Raw genomic sequence first — 22,593 nt, 5'->3', positions numbered from 1 at the left:
TCATTTAAAAAAACCCCAAAACCCTAACCCTCCCTCTTTCATATGTTCATTCCTCCCCTCAATCTTCGTTTGTTGTTCTGCCTTTGTCGTCGTGGATCCCTTCACCAACCACCCATCGCACCACCACCTTGCCATTGGGGACTCCACCCTCCTCAAATCCTACACCGTCACTCTCCTAATCAAACCCTAGCCCCAATGCCTCCCCCAAACACCTGCAAAACCTCGACCTCGGCCTCGCTCTTCAAATATTCGACCACGTCAATAAATTCCTCCCCAATTTTGCCCACAATTATGAAACTTACCTCACCACACGATTAATCTACCAATTGCTTCAAACTTGCCAAATTCTATATTTTCCAATTTCTTTAAATCTTTTTTTTTTTTTCATCGTGGAAATTTAAATGAGAGAAAGGATTAGAAATGCTTAAGAAAAGTTTCCATTTTCATGTTTTTGTTTCTCAAGCATTTTCGTTGAATTTGATAATATTGTCATTTGAATTTTGAATTGATTTTTTTTTGGATTTTATATTGTTTTTTGATCATTTTTTGTTTGATGATTTGAATTTGGTTGTTTTGGATCGTGATAATATTTTGATTTAATGCTTTAATTGCTAGGTCAAGCAGATTTTTTTTCTTTTAATCTAAGCTTGTTTGGTTGCCGAGAAAATGTGGTGATAGAAAACGAAGAAAGAAAGAAGAAAGGTTGGGTTAGGGTTTTGGGGTTTTAAAATGAAATGACTCTTTTTTCCTTACTTATTAAAAAAATGATCATTTTGCCTTTGATCACGAAGAGAACACATGTCATTTTGTAAAAAAATATAACATCGTGATTCAGAAAATGCACATTGCATGCAATTTTAAAAATATGAAGGGTACATTGCTCAATTTTAAACTTGAGGGGGCAATGTGCAAAACACGGTATAGGTTGAGGGCTAACATGTAATAAACCCTTTTATTTATTGTATTTTTTTTTAGTAAAATCAAATATGAAAATATTTTTTTTAATATTGTTTTTTGAAGGAAAATTTTAAACTTCTCATGTGGCATATTTAGAGCTTTAGGCTTGGGTTGATTGTTGTTTTCAATAACTGTTTTCTGTTCTTGAAAACAAAAAACATTAAAAACATGTTTAGGGAAGGAGATGTGTTTAGGAATGGCAACGGGGCGGGTTCGGGACGGGTCACCCCCATCCCAACCCCGTCCCATTTAGCTTTTTATTTTTATTTTTATTTAATTACATTAAAATAAATATATTTTATAAATAATAAAATTATTATATTTTTTATAACTTATTTTATTAAAAAAATTTATTATTATATATATATTAAAAATAGTAAAATTAAATTTTAAATTAAATTAATTTTAAAATTAATTTTATATGTAAACGGGACGGGGCGGGGAGGGTACCTGAACCCGCCCCGAACCTGCCTCGGGTTAAAAAAAAAAATCCCATACCCGCCAAACCCGTTTAATAAATTTTAACCCCGTCCCATTAGGGGCGGGGCGGGTACCTGAAAAAACCCGCCCCGTTGCCATCCCTAGATGTTTTTTTTTGTTTTTTGTGTTTTCTATGTTATCAAAAACTATTTTTTTGAGAACAATAAAAAGACGTTTTCATTTTTTTTCATTGTTTAAAGAATAGATTGTTTTTCGTGTTTTCTCTTCATTCTTTTTGTATTTTCTTAACTGTTTTTTGTGTTTCCATGAAGGTGAGCTCCACCCAATCACCACACCCTCATCCGCAAGCCCTTTCTTTTTCCTTAAATGATTGAAATTAATATACTTACATATGTTACAAAGTCATCATTTGTTTAAAAAAATTATAACTAGTGTAAAAATTTCAAAATGGAATAATTTTTTTTTAAAATTTAAATAAATTGTGCATAAAAAAATTATTTATATATTTATAATATCAAGTTAATGAAAGAAAATAATTTATTAATTAAAAAAATAACTTTCAAACATGTTTTTTGTTTTACTTATTCTAAAAAACTTTTTTATTAATTAAACCAAACATGTTTTTTTTTTTTTCTTATGAAAACACTAAAAATTGTTTTTCAGAACAGTTTTCAAAAACAACAACCAAACAAACCCTTATATTCTCTACATTTTGGTTGGTCAACTTAAATCTCGATCAGATTTTATCCTTGGAGAATTCTATAGTGCCTCTGGAGGTAGCATGCCTCGCTTTTTTTTTCAACCGTTGGATGAAACAGATTAAATCTCAGCCATCCAAATGAAAAGGGGAAAAAAAAATGACTACCTATTTTCTCTCTCTCTCATCTTTTTCCCGTTTCTCCTTCCCTAATTTGCTTTCTTCTCCTCCATAGCTGGCCGTGTAACTGTTCCTCACCCTATTCTCTCACCCATTTCCCGTTTTTCTCTCACCTAATTTGCTCTTTTCTCTAGTCATCCTCTATAGTTGGATCGGGTGGTTGTTCTCCTTCTTGTTCTCTCCCATTTTCCCCGTTTTCCCTTCCTCATCTGGTATCTTCTCCACTCATCCTCCACAGCCAGGTCGGGTAGCTGTTATTTCTCCATTTTGTCGAGTTTCCCCATATTTTCCTCTCTTCTCCATACTTGGCTCTTCTCCGGGTACTTGTGTTTTCTGCTCATCTCCACCAGTTGTTATTTTCGGGTGTTTTCAGTTGTCTTCGTGTATTGTTGGATGTTTTCATGTTGTTGGGTGTTTTTGGGTGAGATATTCTAGCTGTTTCGGGTGGCATCTTTCCGAGTTCTCTCTTTTCTCCGTATCCCTCTCTATTTATGTCCATATTTAATTTTTCACATTTGGGGTTTTTTCGGGGTTTGAAGTAAAGAGTGTGATATTCCCGCTCTTCATTTCCTTTCCATAACCCTTGTATTTTCTTCATATTTGATATTTTGTCTAAGAGGTGTTTTCAGGTTCTAAATTTTGTGGTTTGAAGACCCGAATTGAAGACGTAGCTGGAAGAAGAAGAAGTCGACGTGTAGTACTAAGAGAAAGAAAGCTGAAAAGGACACAATTTTTTTGTTAATCAAAAGGCGGTTGTGTTGTAATTATTTGCCGAGTTCTATATTAAGAAAAAAAAATGTGAGTATTGATAATGTGTTTTACAATATTGTATCCCTTAGATTTCATGTTTTTTTTATTAGATTTATGGATTGATCACATTAATGAAAAATAATGTGGTTAGATCCATAATTGAACATTGAAAAAAATTTATATGCTAATTTTGTCACCATTTAAAATGTAGAGAGATTTAGGGAGGATTTTGTAGTGGTAATGATATTTGTATTTTATTTAGTATTTGATTGATTGTAGTAAGATATGAATATAAAATTTATTGAAATGTAAAAAAAACTTATGTTGAGATAATGTGGTGGTAAAAGTATGTTTGATTAATTTATTATATCTGAAATCATATTATAAAAAATGACTTTAATGATTTGATTTAATTTTTAGGAGCGAACGCGATGGTGTTGATGTTGTTAGAAATCCAAAGAGGCCTATCGGAGCTTGAATACATTACTAGTAAGGGAAAATAGAAATATGTAAAAAAAAAAATGTTTTTTTAATGTATTTTTGTTGTTGTTGTTGTTATAGTTATATTTTTTTGAAATTGTTTTGTAGTAACGATCAATTGGTCATGATAAAAAAGAAGGATAAAAGAGTGAAGATAAATGATGATGTAAGGAGTAATATTGTTGTGGCTAATATAATTACATTTTAAAATTAGAATTTAAAGTAAGTGACCAATTAATATAGTTGAGGAAAAAATTGGGCAAGAAGTAGAATGCACTTTCAAAGTAGAAAAAGAAGATTTCATGGCAAAGTCAAAAGAAAGTTCAAAACAATATTCATTTCAAAAGGGTGTGGGTCCAAAGGTAATTTTTTTGTAATGAATATAAAATTTCATTACTTTTGTATTTGTTGCAAATTATATTAATGTAAACATGTTTGATGTGTGTGTATCTTTTCAGTTATATCTTCAAACTTGATGCTCACTCGAGCGAGTGATTAGAGTTATTGAAGAATTAGAACCAAAACAAAAAACAACTATAGAAGAAATAGGATTTGGTAGCCTCTTGCAACTTCGATGTAGGAAAATTGATCATGGATTATGTCTTTGGTTGATAAATAGTTTCAATCCGAACACTTATATGTTAGAGTTGTATAATATTTGTATCAAATTATCCTCCTTTGATGTTGAATTTATTATGGGATTGAGGGCAAGAGGGTTGGAGATTGACATGAACAAAGATGTTAGCCATAAGAATGATTTATGTAAAAAATATTGTGATAAAAAGGGGCGATTGCCATTAGTGATATTAGAAAATCAAATTAGGGAGGATAAAGAAGGTGGAAACGATTTCAAAGTTCATTTTGTATTATTTGTGTTGGGTGCATTATTGTGCCTAACAATGAAGCTTTTTGTGAAACATTTTTTTTTACATCTTGTGGAAGACATCGATTCAATAAAGAAGATGAAATTGGGTTGAATATATGTTGTCTTATCTTGTGCACGGGATTGAAGAGTTTAAGAGGAAACAACAAAGTGGGGTTTCCGATTGCTTATTGTTTTTAATGGTAATGTCCTTGTACATAATTTACATCATAGTGAATTTCGAATTTGTTATAATAAAATTTGTGAACTAACTATATATCTATGTAAAATATAATCGCGGTTATTCTACCACGAGCATATATCGTTCGAAGAGAAATTTCTACCGCTATATACTCGACCTTCTGCTCGGATTATTGCTTGGGGAGATGATGAAGTGCTGGATATGAAACAAAGATTGAAAAAACTCGGTGGCTATGCAAATGACAATGTAAGTTATAGTTTAAAAAATCGTTTAATATTGGTTTAAGTTTTTAGTGATTTTAAATCTGATATATGTTATATTTTGATGAATATATTATAGGTCAAAATATGGGTGATACAAAATGAGATAAGAGATTGCGTGGATGGAAATGCGATGACAATAGAGGGTGAGAATGAGGAGGATGAAAAATTTGAAATCAATCCAAACAAAGATGTTATTAAACGAGTAAGTTTTACAATATTCATTGTGAGTATCAATATTAGTAGTGAACCCTTGTATTATGATGTTATTAATCGAGTTCCTATATATCACTAGGTTGATGGTGGGAGCTTAATGGAGATAAATAAAACCTTTCAACAATTAAAGACACATCTAATTGATTTGTCTCATGGTGCAAGTAGTAGTAGTTGTGAAAAAGTTTTTACTGAATTTGAGGAGAAATATACTACATTGAAAGATCTCTTTCTTGGGTCAAGTGAAAAATCTTTGAGAATGCACGAGGAGGGAATGAAGAATCACATTCTCTCATGCGAGAGAAGTTTGAAAGATGAGGATAATAAGAAAGGAAATGAACATTATGTTCACACTTTGTTAATTGACAAGTTATGCACTGAGGATTTGAATGGAAAGAATGAAGATGCATGTGCTATATCAATTGAAGTGCATATCATTCCGGACAAAAATGTAGATATTTTACCATTTCCAATCAAAAGAACTAGAAGAGATTATGGAAAGGTATGTATCATATAAAAGAAAAAATTATTTTCTTTACAACTACTTAACCATTACATAGTAAATAGATGTATATTAATGACATTTTTCATATTAGGAACCATTACGAGCACTATGTGGTTTTCCCGAGCATGTCATGAAAACACGTAGAAAGGAAACCAAGCAAATTCAAGGTTTCCCCCTTTGTATACAATTTAAGGAAGATGGGAAAGCGTCAAGTATTAGAGGTATGATACAAATAGTTTAATATTATGTTCTTATTTTTTATACTCAATATATATAGCTAATAATTATGTCTTGTTTTCAATTTAGTCAATCTCCATGTCCATTCATGAAGACGTGGTGGATGCTCAATCATTCAATGTACTTCAATCTCTTGTTGCTGATTATGATTTCAATAAAGCATTGTCAAAAAGGTTTGTAGTGTCTATAACATTCATAGATGTGTTGTTACAATTTTAGCCTTCATATTTTTCCAATTTAATCAAGAATGTTTTAACATATTATTATTTTAGTGAGCTTCTTGTTGACTTTGATCATGAACATGGAGTTTGTGGAGATTTTGAGTGCTTACGTCCTAGACAAAATTTGTTGGATGTTGTAAGTACCTACTTCATTTATATCAAATGCGTGCTTTATTAATTAAATAAATTTATTGAAGTTATTGTTTAACAACATGTAATCAATCTAGAAGCATCAAAACTAAATTATTTTGAGAGACAATTCATAGGCATACGAAGTATAAGATGCTATCTTCCCACGACATTTTCAATAAGCTTAGATTTCTCTTGTTGTTTACTTACATATTAAGTACAATATACTAATGTTCGTATTATGTTGTATTATTAGCAAATGAGTTTGTACGAGAGTCATCATTTTTTTGATAGAAAAACATCTATCGTGAGTAAGTACATCAACGAATTGGATGATTGTGAAAAAGTTAGTAATTATTTGTAATGTTTAATTGCATATATCATATTTAGAGTAGATATTGTTTTCATTTACAATAAAGTAGATATTTTGTGCCCTAACTCATAGATATTGTTTTTCTAACTTTACAACTATTTATTCCAATGCATGACAATTGCCCTGGTCATTGGTATCTTTGCGTCATTGACTTTAAAACTCTCATATCCAGATTTTGGATTCATTGCGATCAAGGAGTCGAGACGAATTCCGGTTTATGAGTGTCAAAATAGTGGTATGCTTTCAGCTATTTGTTTTCCTTTTAATTTGTTTTTTTTTTTCTCTTCCACAATTATTAACACTTTCAAAATAAATTAGGTTGACTTTTGTCAAATGTTCTTCAAACTGTATGACATAGGGAAAAATGTCTTCCAATTCTCCATTGATTGGGCTCCTTCGATTCTGACCCAAGATAATGGATTCGTATGAATACATCCATTCAATAAGTTGTTTTGCTTTTCTTATATTTTTCTTAGGTAGGACTGTGGAGTGCATGTCATTAAACATATGCAGACATTCAAAAATGGATATTCCATGAAGGCCTCCAACTTATGTAATTCTGTTAAAATACGTCAAGAAATAGCATGTGATTTAATTTTACACGAGGGAAACAGAGAAAAACAAACCATTTTGGCTACTGTTTGTACAAAGACATCCACATGAGCAATGAAAAAAAATTATTATTATGATATTTGTTACTTTTCTAATATTTATCATTTCCATCTCCACATATGGTCATGTTGATTGACAAGGAATCCTCACATTCTTTGTAGCCTCCAATTTTTCCACTTCTTTGAACTTTTTAAAAATTCTTGGGACTTCATATGTCTGTTATATTGTTTAAATAGGTTCATTACACTTAGGAGGTGGTCAAATGATTTCTGAAAAAATCAAAATCCAAAAATACTAAAAAATTAGTAAGGGTACGAAGAATGTGAGAAATCCTCACATTCTTCGTACCCTCCCATTTCTCCATTTTTTTGAACTTTTTAAAAATTTTGGGAACTTCATATGGCTTGGATACTGTTTAAATATATTTATTACACTTATGAGGTGGTCAAATGATTTCTAGAAAAATCAAAATCCAAAAATACTAAAAAATTAGGAAGGGTATGAAGAATGTGAGGAACCCTCATATTCTTCGTATCTTCCCATTCTCCACTTCTTTGAATTTTTTTAAAATTCTTGGGACTTCATATGCCTTAGATAATGTTTAAATAGGTTCATTACACTTAGGAAGTGATCAAATGATTTCCGAAAAAATCAAAATCCAAAAATACTAAAAAATTAGCAATGATATGAAGAATGTGAGGAATTTCCTTCCCATTCTCCACTTCTTTGAACTTTTAAAAATTTTTGGGGACTTCATATGACTTGGATACTGTTTAAATAAGTTCATTACACTTAGAATGTGGTCAAATGATTTTCGAAAAAATCAAAATCCAAAAATACTAAAAAATTAGCAAGGGTACAAAGAATGTGAGGAATCCTCACGTTCTTCATACTCTCCTCATTTTCCACTTATTTGATATTTTAAAAAAATTTTGGGACATCAGATGACTTGGATATTGTTTAAAGGAGTTCATTATACTTAAGGGGTGTTCAAATAATCCCTGAAAAAATCAAACTCCAAAAATACTTGAAAATTAGAAATGGTACGAACAATGTGAGGACTCCCGATTCTCCATTTCATTGATGTTTGAAAATTTTTTTGGGACATTGTATGACTTGGATATTATTTAAATGAGTTCATTACACTTAAGGGGTATTCAAATGATATTCAAAAAAATCAAAATCCAAAAATACTAAAAAATTAACATGGGTACGAAGAATGTGAAGAATCCTCACATTCTTCGTACCTTCTCCATTCTCCACTTATATGATGAGTTAAAAATGTTTAGGGACTTCGTATGACTTAGATATTGTGTAAATTTATTCATTACACTTAGTGGGTGTTTAAATGATGTCCGAAAAAATCAAAATCTAAAAGTACTAACAAATTAGTAAGGGTACGAAGAATGTTAGGAATCTCACATTCTTCGTGCCCTCCCTACTCTCCACTTCTTTGATTTTTTTTTTTAAATTGGGATTTCATATGACTTAGATATTGTTTAGATAAGTTCAGTACATTTTGAGAGCGTTAAATGGATTCTTGAAAAATTCAAAATGGAAATTTACAAAAAAAATTAGCAAGGGATTTAGATTTCCATATTGTTACTAATTATACCTTTTTCATAATTTCAATATTTCAACCAATTTTTTTTGTGTAATTCAATTTAAACGCTAAAAAATAATTTAGTCATATATTTCTCAATTAATAATTAGTACACAAATAATTTAATTTTAAATTAATATATATTTTTAAAAATTTATTTCTATTTTTTCCCATTTTTTTTAACTTCATAAACCAATTATATTGCTTTTCACACTTCAAATATTCATCCAAATTTGTCAACAAATTATTTGATGTTAAAATAAATTAAATTTACTTTTCGTTAATTTATAAATTATATCACCAAATTATTTTGAATTTTTTTGTTTATTTTAAATTTAATTTTTATCTTTAAATCTTGGGTTTAATCACTTTATATTACAAAAATAAATAAATTGCAATTTCTTTTTCCAAAATTTCCTTTACTTTTCTGTTTCATAAAAAAAAATTCCCAGAACAAAATAATTACATTAAACATGATTTTATAATTGGTTTTGGTTATTGTAATAGATGTTAACAATGTGTGTTGCATGGGATTAGTTCCCATGGCAACCAGTTGGGTATAAGAATTGGTTTTCTTTAATTTTTTTATTTATTTTGCATGTTGTCTTACTCTTATTAGCAAGTGGATATGGTACCAAAAAGTGATTTTGGGTAAATAACCCTTTATCCTTTGCCTAAACGGTTTAAAACTTATAATATTATAAATAAATAAATAAACAGACAAATAAATACCTCTTTGTCTCTGATTAAAACGGCGTCGTTCGGGCCCAAGATCAGATCCAAACCATTCAATCCAGCGGTGGAGGGGAGTCCAGCAGGGGCGACCTGAGAACACATGAGAGCAAAGATGGGTGGTGCGGGCATGTGATTCTCAGGTCACACCTGTAGGACACCTCCACAGCATAGCAGAGCTTCGTCGTCCAGCTTCTCCCTCAAAACTAGAGGTGGTGATCTGGTGTTATATAAGGCAACTTAATAGAGTACAACTGGGTCAAGTGTACTGCATATATATCACAATTTTCAAATGCAGTACGTACTCCATAGAAGCACATGATCTGAGTTTTGGAGATCAAGTAGTACATATTTTTGTACTCCTGAATTAATTGTACTACATTTTTAGGCACGTGGACTAATCTTCGAGGTTGTTCAAACTTGAGACGATGTTCACGCTTATGGTCGTCACATTGAAATCAACTTATCATTGCAATTATGTTTTAACGAAATTACAATTTTACCCAAGGAATAAGAAATATTAAAGGTTTTTTTTTATACACCCATTTATAGCATATTAAAGGAATTTAAATAATCATATTATATGTATTTAATATTTAATCATAGTATTTAGGGCGGGAAAAATTTCTCCTAGGGCGAAACCCAAACCCAAATCGGAAACCACCTGCTAACCGCCGGGAAGCACCGCCATGGCGACCATCTCCCTCAGAAAAGGCAACACGAGGCTGCCGCCGGAGGTGAACCGGGTCCTCTAAGTCCGCAACCTGCCATTCAACATCTCCAGCGAGGAGATGTACGACATCTTCGGCAAGTACGGTGCCATCCGCCAGATCCAAATCGGCACCAACAAGGACACGCGCGGCACCGCCTTCGTTGTCTACGAGGACATCTACTATGCCAAGACCGGCGTCGACCACCTCTCCGGCTTCAACGTCGCCAATCGGTACCTCATTGTTCTCTACTATCAGCAGGCCAAGATGAGCAAGAAGTTCGGTCAGAAGAAGAAGGAGGACGAGCTCGCTAAGATGCAGGAGAAGTACGGCGTCTCGCTCAACAAAGATAAGTAGTTTGTGAGGATTCTGAATTTCATGGAGCTTTGGATTTGTCCACAATTGGAACTTGTATGCTGAATTGTCAATTAAAGCCGTTATGCTTGTGGATGGGGATGGATTTATGGATTCGATTACTTGTAAACTGTTAATTTATGACCTATTGTTGTTGTTTTATTGGTACGGGATTCTCTAAAGGAAACTTTTAATCAGCAACCTTTCTTTTATTCGAGTTTCATGCATTGACAATAGGTGGTAAAATGGAAGGTTGTTTCAAGTTTTCACATGAATGGATGTTTGCAGGTATGGGTTTAAGATGTATTTGGTTTTGGGCTTTCTTCTTCTGATTTATTGTATTAAGGAAGGATTTTTCAGGCTCTTTACCTTTTTAAGTCCTTAATTTTAGATCAGGATGGTGATCCCTTTTCAAGTGTTAAGGGATATATGGAATCTTGGTTTGGTTTGCAAATCTTATGCATTTCTGTCTCTAGAGATAATTTATCAGGATAGATGGTGCTGTTTATTTGGGATTTTTTTTATATGAGAACCAATTTCTCCCTTTTTATTTATGTTTTTCATGCTTTTTCTGTTTATTGTTTTGGTGAAGGTTGTATTATTCTTGAAATTTTGGTTTTCTTTGTTGGTTTATTGTACTGATTCCTCTCTATGGCTTTCATCTTTTGAAGAATTCAAGTCACTATTAAGTGTTGGATCCTCAATCCAAAAGTAAGCTTCTTTGCTTGGGAAGCTTCATGGGGAAAAGTTCCAACATTGGATCAAATTCAAAAGAGGGGTTGGGCTTCAGCAAATAGATGTTATTTTTGCCAAGCATAAGAGGATTCCATTGATCATCTTCTTTTCCATTGCGAAAAGACAAGGGATGTGTGGAAGCTGTGCTTTACTTTGTTTAGAGTGTTTTGGGTGTTTCCTTCCTCGGTTAGAGAAATCTTCTTGGGATGGAAGGAGTCTTTCGTGGGTAAAAAGCGTTGGACAATTTGGGAAGCGGACCCTTTATACTTGTTTTGATTAGTTTGGAAGGCAAGGAATAGAAATGCCTTTAAAGACGGTGCGCTGTCCAGCCAAAGGCTGAAAGCTTCTTTTGTATATTTATTGTGGTGGGAGACTAAATTGTTTATAAAAGATGATGGTCCTTCGACGTTAATAGATTTCATTGATGGGTGGGTTCCCGATGAGGGAGGGGTTGTTTTTTTTTTTTTTTTTGTATATTTTATTGAACAATTTTTTGTTTTAATAGCAAGGGGGTGAGTGTCTCTTTCCTATACATCTTGGGCCGCTATCCACTTCGTAATACAATACTCTTATTTATCAAAAAAATAAAATCTCAAAGATGATGAGGCCCAAACCTAAATTAGATAGGTTTGATGAGGCTAGCCAGACAAGCCCTTAGTCTGGCTCAGGTGCCATCAAACCACTTTTACATCTTGGCTTGGATTGTGCTAATTAACAATTCCTCCAAAGTACATGGAGGAATTGGTGTAGATGGGAAGCTATTGCATTGGTGTAGATGGGAGCGAACATGTACAATATCAAGACCAACTTTTGTGACCTCTTTGCATCATGAATTGAGAAATATTATGCTGCAGCTAATGCTAAGCAATTTTCTTTTTAGTTCTTTGGTTCGTGAAACCATACTATTTAATCATATCAAATTATTCTGCAGAAAAGTAGTTTGACCTATTCTCATCTGTATTTACTCCTAATTGAATCAGTCAAAGTTTTCCCTAAAAAATTCCTCAAACTCACTTCCCTAAGATGGTTAGACTTTTCTTATTCCTTGAAGATATCAGATGTGATATCTGTTCAGTATAACTTGACATCATTGAGGTTGACAGTTGGTTCCCCATCTGGTTACATCTATTTTGACAATGTTTCTTCCTCAATTTAGATTGATTGCCGGGGCTTCACAATCTCTGGCAAAAAAGATTGAGTGGTACTAATCTTTCCAAGCCTTTGCTGTTGTCCAAATGGTGTGAACTGATATCAACTCTTTCAGATCTCTAATTGTTTCGCCTATCCAATCGTGCAGTTTATGGCATAGTCCGATAAACCAGTCAGCATCATCTCTATTCCATGAAAATGGATTTTAACTCTCCTACATCAGCCATCCCAAATGAGCTGTGAAATCTCACTGCTCTTTCTGTTTTTGATCTCTCTAGCGCTAATCTGCATGGATCAATTTTTACCCTTCTCAATTGCAAGAACTCTATGTAAGTAAAATTTGAATATTAACATTAATCAAGGTTCAATGCTTGCTGCCCCATTGATCCATCTGGAAAGACTTGATATTCAATCTACTCAAGTTATTGGATCAATCCTATCTTCATTAGCCAAAGCCACTTCATAGGTTCAATTGACTGCAATTCATTGTGGAATTCATGAGTCTTTGCCTTCTTCTATAACAAACTCTTCAAGGTTAGAAATGTTGCATCTTCATTACCCTTTGACAGTCTTTGTTCAACTTAAAAAGCCTTTGAGTTCTATCTCGATTGAAAATTTTCTGGCTGGTCTTATTCCAGATACAATTTGCAAAATTTCCTCTCTTCAATATCTTCTTTTGGCTATCAATTCTCTCATGGGAAGATTATCTGATTTCATCAGCCAGATTCTGAACCTTTAAACCTTGTTGTTAGTGGCAATAATTTGAATGGAGCCCTTCCTTTCTTAACGTCATTATGGCCCAACTCCTAGCACTGAGTATTCACTGGCTTAGGGATAAGTCTCTTTTCCCCCTGGTTTCTGGTCCCAAGCCTTCGGAGCTAAGTTTAGAAAAAAAGGTTTACACATCAAAAAAATAAACTGCTGTAACAGAATGGATCTCTCATGCAACCTGCTGAAACATTCAACCCAAAATAGGCCTTCAAGGGAGCTTGTTGTGCTCAACATTACACATAATAGTCTCTCTGGTATGATCCGGAGTAGTATTTGGCAGCATGAATAGCTTGGAGTCACTGGACCTCAGCTTCAACCTCCGGAATTTGAGCGCAGAGATCCTGATATCACTGACTTTGTTAGATTATCTGTCTTCTTTATATTTGTCTTACAACAATTTTAGTGGGAAATTCCAGCAGGGATGCACTTCAGAACATTGCAGATAGACGAGCTCATATTGGGAACAGATTCTGATGTGGTGCTCCTAATGTGACAATTTGGAACAGCAATGCAACCATTGACGTTGAGGATGGTGGGCAGAAATTCTTCCATGGGATTGTGTTTCTTGGGCTATGCAATAGGATTTTGGGGACATTTTAGGTCCTTTCTTTGATAAATTGCATTGAGAATCATCAAATGCTCGACAACAGGCTGGCTCGAGTGTCATGGTAACTAGTTTTGATGTAATGTAACACGAGGTTCCCTTTTTTTGGGTTTGGTTTTGCTTTGTTTTTAGATGGGTCTGTCCTGAGGCACTCTGAACTCTGAACATACATTCACCTCCATTGAAATTATCATTCGCATTAGTAGTATGGATTATGAAAAATAAAAGGAAAAGGATGTTTTCTTATCCTCTTCTTCTTAATGCGATATAAGCTATGTGGATGCACTGCACATTCCTTACATGAAGAATAATGTCTCTATTTTTTTAATTCTCAATTTAACCCCAATTAAGTGGAAACTTAGGTCTCCGACTTTGTTTTGAATATTTAATCCATCCACCAAAACCTCAAAGGTTGTTGATGTGTAAATGTGTGTTTTTGCACATCTTGAAAGACTTAGTGGGTGGGTGGTAAATCAACTTAATAACTTAAAATGACTTAATAATTTAGTTTAAGTCATTAAGTAAATTAAGTATATTTGGTAAAATAACTTAATAGTATGACTTAAAGTCAAAAAACAATTTTAAGTAATAAGTAAAAACAATTAATTTATTCTTAAGTTTACATATTTATTTTACATTTTTACCTCATTTTATTCTATTTATCTCAATGATTGCTTTTACTACTCTATTACCTTCATTGTTACTCGATCTTGTTTGTTATAGTAATAATTTATAATGATAAATATATTAATTTGATGATTTAGAATAAATTTTAAGTTAATTTTATCAAATAACTTTAATATTTAAAATAAGAATTAAGTAATAAATTTTAAGTTACTAATTTAATTTAAAGTCAATCTAAGTTATTAAGTAATAAATATTAAGTTTTATCAAACACTCCCTAATAATTGGGTGTGAATGACATGGAAGTAAGTTGAAGAAGACCTTTTGAGAGCAATTGACAAATAAACTCATTTTTCATATTCAAGCTTTCAAAAGAGTTTTGTTTTTTAAGAACGGTTTTCAAATGACCGACTCCTTCATTTGTTTATTTGAAAATTTGAAAATGGAGAATACTTGGAGATGTTTGCATTGGTCAGCGTCAGTGTATAAGCAATAAAAGAGGGGACACCTACACGCATTTAAAATTCACCAACTGTTTTTAAACCGGGGCTAATGATGTGCTCCCAATGAAGACTTGCTATTATTTTCAAGGTTCTAACTAGGCTAAACCTTTGTTGAATTTTTGGTTTCTCCTTAACGAGTTAAGAATTTACACCTTCTATACAACCAATTTTCGAAAGCTATTCACATTATGAATTGAGAAACATTCTATTGCAAGTCGAAACCAAGTAATTTCCTTGTTTAAATTCTTTATGCATATAAAGAAGTTTGTCGAGAAATTATGATATTCTACTTCAGATAAGGGAAGAAGTTCTTAATACTATATATACAATGAACTCCTAATAGTATAGATACATTTAAAGTCATAAGCATCATTAAATTCAAAGCAGATAATATTTACATGAAAGCGAACGAATCGTTTTAAAATAGTGTCAAAAACAATTATTGATCCAAAGTGTGATTCTCTATCTTTGACTTTAAAAGGGGCATTTCTTTGTCTAGTCCCACAACTTTATACATTCAACTTTGTGAAGAATATTTGTTTGTCTGGTCCTGCAACCTGATCCTATAAAAGGTATTTATATGTTTAATATTGTAATGGGGGTAATTGTAATATCTCGCATTGGATATAGGGAAAGAAGTCCTTCAAATGTTGTTATAAATTGTATCAGAGTTAATCCTCGTCCCTACAATCCCATAGAATACAATAAGAACATTGTTCTTGCAATCATCAATCATTTCTTGTATCAACATTCATTGAAAATGCTTGTTTTGAATTGTTCCAATCGAACAATTCAAAATTCTTTGGAATAATTCAAAACAAACCTGTGAAATAAGAAAGAAAATCTGACCCTTACCTCATCATAAACCTTTAAAATAAGGTAAAATAAGAACGAAAATCTGAGTGTTACCTCAGCTACGGTATATAAACCTGTAAAATAATGGATACATCAGCCATTGCATAGGATGATAACCTTGATATGAAAAATTCAAAGCAGAGATTAATCCATGCCATTTCCTTGCTTGATGCCCGCTCAACAGTTACAATCAATAATATTGGACATATTGTCACGTCATAGTGAGGAAAACTCACTCACAAGCACCATCTTCCTCCTTGTATATAAGTAGTACATGCCTTAATTGGTCACACCAGAGAGCTAACCATGAAACTACAAGACGATTTTGCTTCCTTTATCTTCCTCCTCCTATCCATTGTGTGTGTTACTGATGGTTGCCATGAGGAAAGGGCAGCTCTGTTGAACTCTAAATCCTTTCTTGCAGACCATTCAAATCACTGGTCTTCATGGCAAGGGCAAAACTGCTGCAGCCGGCTTGGCATTCGGTGTTCAGACTTACTGCATGTTATAGCTGTCAACCTCCGGAATCCCAATCCAGACAGCTTCATACTCAACATCAACTCACAACTTGTTTCCACTTCAGACTCCAAGACCAGTACTGCTGTTCAGGGTACTATTTCTCCATCTCTCTCCACCCTTCATCATCTCCGCTACCTTGACCTCAGTTTTAACGATTTCATGTTTTCAAAGTTGCCTACTGATTCTCAAATCTCACAAGGCTCACTTACCTCAGCCTTGAAAATGATATGTTTAGTGACTCCATTACAACCCAGTTTGCAAACCTCACTTCTCTGAGATGGCTGGACCTTTCTTGTTCCTTGAAGATAGTTGATGAGTCATCTATTTCATATAATTTGACATCTTCATTAAGGGTGACGGGTGGTTTGCTTTCTAGTTACATCTATTTTGGCCATATTTCTTCCTCAAATTTAGATTGGTTGTGGGGGCTTCGCAATCTCAGGGAACTAAGATTGAGTGGTCTTGATCTATCCAAGGCATCCCAGTCATCCAAATGGGCTGAACCATTATCTATTCTTTCAGACCTCAGGTTGCTTCACCTCTCCAATTGTGGAGTTTTTGGCATGGTTCCAGTAAACCAGTCTCAACTTTATCTCCATTCTCTGAGAATGGATTTCAACTCTCTTGCCTCTGCCATCCCAAAAGAGCTAGCAAATCTAACTGCCCTTTCAGTCCTTGATCTTTCTAGTACTAATCTACATGGTTCAATCCCTTTCCTTCCTCAATTGCAAGAACTTTATGTGGGTAACAACCTAGACATTGCCATTAATCTAAGTTCAATGTTTGCAGTCCCTTGGACCCATTTAGAAAGACTTGATATTAAGTCTACTCAAGTTATTGGATCTATCCCAGCGTCATTCACCAACACCACTTCATTGGTTCAATTCACTGCTCGTAACTGTGGAATTCAGGGGTCTGTTCTTTCTTCCAAGGCAGACCTTTCAGAGTTGGAAATATTACAGCTTGATTTCAACTACATAACAGGTCATCTATCACAGTTATTCCAGAATTTGAACAGCCTTCAACTTGTGTCTTTAATGGAAAATTCTCTTGATGGTCCAATCCCAGATTCAATTTGCAAGATCTCATCACTTCAATATCTTCTTTTGGCTTTCAATTCTCTCACAGGAAGATTACCTGATTGCATCAGCCAGATTACAAACCTCATTCAATTGTTCGTTAGTGGCAATAATTTGAATGGAACCATTCCTTCCTTGATGTCTTTGTTCCATAATTCCACACCTGAACTCATTGGTTTAGGAAGTAGTGGACTAACTTTGAAAGTAGATCAATCCCCTTTTCTACCTATCTTCCATCCCCAATTCTTGGAGCTAAGCTCATGTGACATAGGAGGAGGTATCCCAGACTTTCTGTCAAATCTGACCCAACTTGCATTCTTGAGTTTGGCAAACAACAGTCTATCAGGAACAATCCCATCTTGGCTGTTCAATCTCCCCAAGCTTAATTATTTAGATCTTTCTTTCAACAAGCTGAAAGGAGTTCTTCCACCCATTATTCAGCTTCACTCGTACATCTGGCATGGGACATTAAATTTAGCCAGGAACAGTCTTCAGGGGCATATTCCTCTGGAGTTTAAAGACATAGAGAACATCAATTTATCTGGGAACAATTTTACAGGCCATATACCAGCACAGATTCAAGGACTTGGAAATATTAGATTCTTCTTACTGTCGGACAACAAACTCTTTGGTAAGATCCCGCTCTCTTTCTGTGGCCCAGATAATGTTCTATTGCTCCTTGATCTTTCTAATAACATGCTGGTGGGAAGAATCCCTATCAGTGTAGGAAATTGTACATATCTTCTTGTCCTCAACCTTGGAGGGAACAAACTCAGTGGAAACATTCCAAATGTACTCAAGGCTGCAAAATATCTTACCCATCTAGAATTAAGTGACAATCACTTTGATGGCCCTTTCCCAAGTTTCATTCAGAAACTTGAGAAGTTGGAGGTTCTGATGTTGGCGAATAACAGATTAGAAGGAAAGATTCCCAGATTCATTGGAGACCTCAAAAACCTCCATATTCTTGTGTTAAGATCAAACTCCTTCAATGACTCAATCCCAGCAGAGATTAACAAGCTAGAAAAACTGCAATTTCTGGACTTCTCAAACAATTAACTATTTGGTCCCCTACCAGAGAAACTAGATGGTTTAAAGTTGCTGAGGGAACGAGAAGATGGAGATATTCTTGGTTATATCAACTCAGCAATGTGTTTTGGGGTGGAATTGAACATGGTGGCCAAGGGATTGTTGCTTCAATATGATGTGGTTCGAATGTACCATAATGGAATAGATTTCTCATGCAACAAACTCACAGGCAATATTCCACTGGAGATCGGCCTTTTGGAGGTACTTTTTATGCTCAACATCTCACATAACAGTCTCTCTGGTATGATCCCAGATAGCATTGGCAGCATGAAAGGCTTGGAGTCACTGGACCTTAGCTTCAACAACTTGAGGGGAGAGATCCCAACAGCATTAAGTATGTTAGATGCTCTCACTACTTTGAATTTGTCTTACAGCAATTTGAGTGGGAAAATTCCAGCAGGCCGACATTTTGAAAGACTGAACGAAGATGGGTCGGCATACATTGGGAACAAATTCTTATGTGGTGCTCCTGATGGGGCTACTTGCGACAGCAATGCTTCATCTCCTCCAGTAACAGTTGATGTTGAGGATGATATATAGGCAGAAGTTCCTGTTCTATGGGGTTGTGATTCTTGGCTATGGAGTTGGCTTTTGTGGGCTTTTCGGAGTAGTCTATTTGATGGGGGAGGAGTGGTGGAAGAGGTACTGGAGGGCCATTGATAAGATTGCATTGAGAATCATCAAATGCATGGTAAGTTGCTAGTTTAGTTTCATGGTCAACTAGTCTTTGATGTACTGCAAGCCTCTTAAGCTTTGCTTTGACTGATATAAATATGCTACTGGTATTAGTACGCATAGTTTCTGGTTCTGCATTTTTCCAGAGCTTTTCCAATGTCAACGTTCCTTACAAAATGGACTTGTAAGGAGATGAAGATCTGCTCTTATTGCTAGGCCTCAGGATTTTAGTATAGTGTTCAAGGTCATTATGGTTGTATTAGGCTGTAGGGCGTAATTGATATATGTTGGAGGCATGTGTTAAAAACTCTTAATGCTATTTAGATTGCGTTTAATAGTGATTCTATAAAGTGTTTTTAACTTTTTTAACACTTAATTTTTTTTTTTTTATCTTTTTAAGTAGTTGAAATATTAGAAACACTTTTTAGAATCATTGTTAAATGAACTTGTAGATATAAAAAAATTAGTGGATTAAATTACCACTAACTTGGTCTTCAAAATGAATAAATTAAAAAAAAAAATTCTCGGATAAGTTTTCATAATCTCCAACTATAAAAAGGAATAATAATAATAAGAAGAAAATTATTATTATTATTATTATTATTATCTTGTTGGTAAAACCTTCTGGAGAGGAAAATTTGCTAAAATCAAGGAACTAAATCCCTTGAATTAAGCAACTAAAATTGGGGAAATTGAAATTCAAATTCTCTATCTTCACCTATAAATAAAGGTGTCTTCTATCAAGAAGAAAGAGGAAATTCAGAAAAAAAAAATATCCAAAAAAGAAAAATCTTAAGGAGAAAATTCAAAAGTAACTTCGTACGGGAAAAAGGGCTTCAAGAGCTTCATCAAATCTCTCTGCAAGTTTGGTAAATGGCAAAAGAACTGCTACACGCTTTCTTCGCCATTCAACAAGGTCATTCGGGAATAAGCTACTTGTGGCCCTTGATTGATCTTCGAAATCAAAAAAACATCATCGTCGTCTTCCAAAGTGTGATTAAGGCAAAATAATCAGAGGGAAAATATTCTTTTGAAAAGAATATTATTTTTTTTGAGATTGTACCCACAATATATTTTAGTTTCAATAAATATTTTGTTTGCATTATTTTCCTATTTTGTTTTGCTAATTTCATAGGACCCAAAATTTTACGAAATTTGTGCGTACAAATTTCTAGCACGCCCGGTGGGACATCTCTGTCTCTTATCTCTTTTGTTAGAAGATTGATCTCCACTACGTCGATGACACTCAAAAGAACTCAAGTTGTGCATGTCAACAAGGGCAATGACAAGATTGTCATTGCACAATCGACACATGACACCGTTACGAGCCCTATGACTCGTAGCAAAGCAAAATCAACATCTTCAATCTCAACAAAACAAACAAGTGAGTTTACTTGTTTGCTAAAACAAGTAAGAACACGCGATGAGCACCAACCACTCATCACCTTGGTTTCTCTAGGGGCAAAGAGCCATAGTCCTCGCAGAAGGGGAAAACTCCCTTAAACACTATAAGACTTTGGGGATAAATCTCCTTGCTCTGTTATTGATGCCAACTCTAGCACCGGCTCACACTCCGAATCGCCAATTGGAATGTCAAAGGAGGAAAACTACTCCAATTGTTCTGACTCTTTTACTTCTCCTCTCGATGACTATACCGGTAATGGCAACCGACACTACATTCGTAGAGGAACAATTAGCAGAAATGGCTCGCGCCATCGCCAAACTCACCAAGACGGTCGAGGAGAAGGATATGCAGATAGCCTCCCTCATAAACAAGGTTGAGGCACAAGTACAAAATATAGGCGAGTCAAGTCAAGGACTCAACCGCCTTCTGAATGTTGCATCTCATCTCAATGATGCACCACATGTGTATAGGACATTACAAGTTGAGAGAGAAACGACAGAATCTACCTTAGTGGCGTCATTATCTGTCCAACAACTTTAGGACATGATAACTAACACCATTAGAGCGCAGTACGGTGGACCCTCACAGATTATGCTCATGTACTCTAAACCTTACACTAAGAGGATTGATAACCTACATATGTCTGTGGGTTATCAACCTCCAAAATTTCAATCATTTGATGGGAAGGGAAATCCAAAACAACATGTTGCCCATTTCGTTGAAACTTGTAACAATGCAGGTATAGATGGTGACTTATTAGTTAAACAATTCGTCCGTTCTCTCCGAGGAAATGCTTTCGATTGGTACATAGACCTTGCGCCTGAGTGTATCGATGGTTAGGACCAAATGGAATGTGAATTCCTCAACCGTTTCTATAGCACCCGATGAACTATAAGCATGATGGAGCTTACTAACACTAAGCAATGGAAAGACAAGCCGGTTGTAGACTATATCAACCGTTGGCGTTCCTTAAGCCTTGACTGCAAAGATAGATTATCTGAGGTATCGACAGTGGAGATGTGCATACAAGGAATGCATTGGGGTCTCCTATACATCCTCAAAGGGATACAACCTCGTACATTTGAAGAATTAGCTACTCGAGCATATGACATGGAGCTTAATATAGCCAACCATGGTGCTAAAAAGGACCTTATCGTTGACCTGCAAAGAGAAAGACACAATGGGAAAACAAATGATAAGAATTCAATAAAACTCATCCAGGAGTCAATGACAGTAAATACGACTCCTATCAAAATCTCAGTGTGAGATAAAAAAAAAAAAGTAAAAGAGGCTAGACCAACCCAAGAAAATGAGAGGTGTCAATTCACCTTGAAGGAATTAGAGAAGAAGTATCCTTTTCCTGACTCTGATGTGCCTAGCATGTTGGAAGACCTGCTCCAGAAAAAGGTTATTGAGTTACCTGAGTGCAAGCGTCTAGAAGAAATGGGTAGTGTTAATGATCCGAACTATTGTCATTACCATCGAATCGTCAGTCACCTGGTGGAGAAATGTTTCATCTTAAAAGATCTTATAATGAAACTTGCAAAACAAGGAAGAATTCATTTGGATCTGGATGGAAGTAGTAGAGTTAAATCATGCTACAGTCACATTTGGGTCCCTCGATCCTGTTTTGTTACATGTTCCACCTAAGACACTAGGGGCATGTGCTGGTACTATCCAATGCAAGTCACCGAAACCAAAGTAAACACAAGTGTCATGTCAAGACACCCTTTTTCACTTTTATTTTGATAATGAATCAATGTCATATAACGAAGGAGGTTGGACATTAGTGACACGAAAAAGACATTGTAAGAAGCAAAACTCTCATCCATACCCAAATCTTCCTAGGAAGGAACAACATAAGCAAAATATTCATCGACATGAGAAGAAGAAAGAAGAAAAGAAACCTAAAAGAAAACAAGCGATTGTACAGGTTGATGACCTCTTGGTACAAAAGCTCATCACCCTTATCACCTTAGGAGAATACTTCCCTCTAGAGTTCTTCAATAGAGGGATGGTAACATCAACTCATATGGTCTCTTGTCATGAGATTTCGGAAGAAAATAA

General features: G+C 34.5%; 2 protein-coding genes and 2 pseudogenes across 2 annotated transcripts; all 4 read left to right on the top strand.

Annotated features, from left to right (window-relative positions):
• The first annotated feature begins 4,657 nt into the window (after positions 1-4,657).
• On the top strand, positions 4,658-6,728 carry LOC117916331. Its single transcript, XM_034832287.1, has 6 exons — positions 4,658-4,815; positions 4,909-5,034; positions 5,125-5,544; positions 5,639-5,768; positions 5,879-5,957; positions 6,680-6,728. The coding sequence occupies exons 1-6, from the start codon at positions 4,771-4,773 to the stop codon at positions 6,726-6,728; spliced, it is 849 nt and encodes a 282-aa protein (XP_034688178.1). The 5' UTR covers positions 4,658-4,770.
• Positions 6,729-9,926: 3,198 nt separating this feature from the next.
• Positions 9,927-11,665, top strand: LOC117915834 (annotated as a pseudogene).
• Positions 11,666-16,065: 4,400 nt separating this feature from the next.
• LOC117916329 (LRR receptor-like serine/threonine-protein kinase GSO1) lies at positions 16,066-18,416 on the top strand. The gene is made up of 2 exons (XM_034832284.1): positions 16,066-16,369; positions 16,693-18,416. Exons 1-2 carry the CDS (start codon positions 16,066-16,068, stop codon positions 18,414-18,416), a joined length of 2,028 nt encoding a protein of 675 aa, XP_034688175.1.
• LOC117915775 lies at positions 18,368-19,320 on the top strand (annotated as a pseudogene).
• The last annotated feature ends 3,273 nt before the right edge of the window (positions 19,321-22,593 follow it).

This window comes from Vitis riparia, chromosome 6 (genome assembly GCF_004353265.1).
Source record: "Vitis riparia cultivar Riparia Gloire de Montpellier isolate 1030 chromosome 6, EGFV_Vit.rip_1.0, whole genome shotgun sequence".
Classification (NCBI taxonomy): Eukaryota; Viridiplantae; Streptophyta; class Magnoliopsida; order Vitales; family Vitaceae; genus Vitis; species Vitis riparia.
Note: the sequence above shows the minus strand (reverse complement) of the source record. Positions and strands in the feature narration are given on the sequence as shown.

Coding starts and splice junctions, on each gene's coding strand:
- LOC117916329 (XM_034832284.1), top strand. CDS start 16,066: ATGAAACTACAAGACGATTTTGCTTCCTTTATCTTCCTCCTCCTATCC. Junction 16,370..16,692: donor GACCAGTACTGCTGTTCAGG/GTACTATTTCTC, acceptor CCTCAAATTTAG/ATTGGTTGTGGGGGCTTCGC.
- LOC117916331 (XM_034832287.1), top strand. CDS start 4,771: ATGAAACAAAGATTGAAAAAACTCGGTGGCTATGCAAATGACAAT. Junction 4,816..4,908: donor GTGGCTATGCAAATGACAAT/GTAAGTTATAGT, acceptor AATATATTATAG/GTCAAAATATGGGTGATACA. Junction 5,958..6,679: donor AATAAAGCATTGTCAAAAAG/GTTTGTAGTGTC, acceptor TCTCATATCCAG/ATTTTGGATTCATTGCGATC.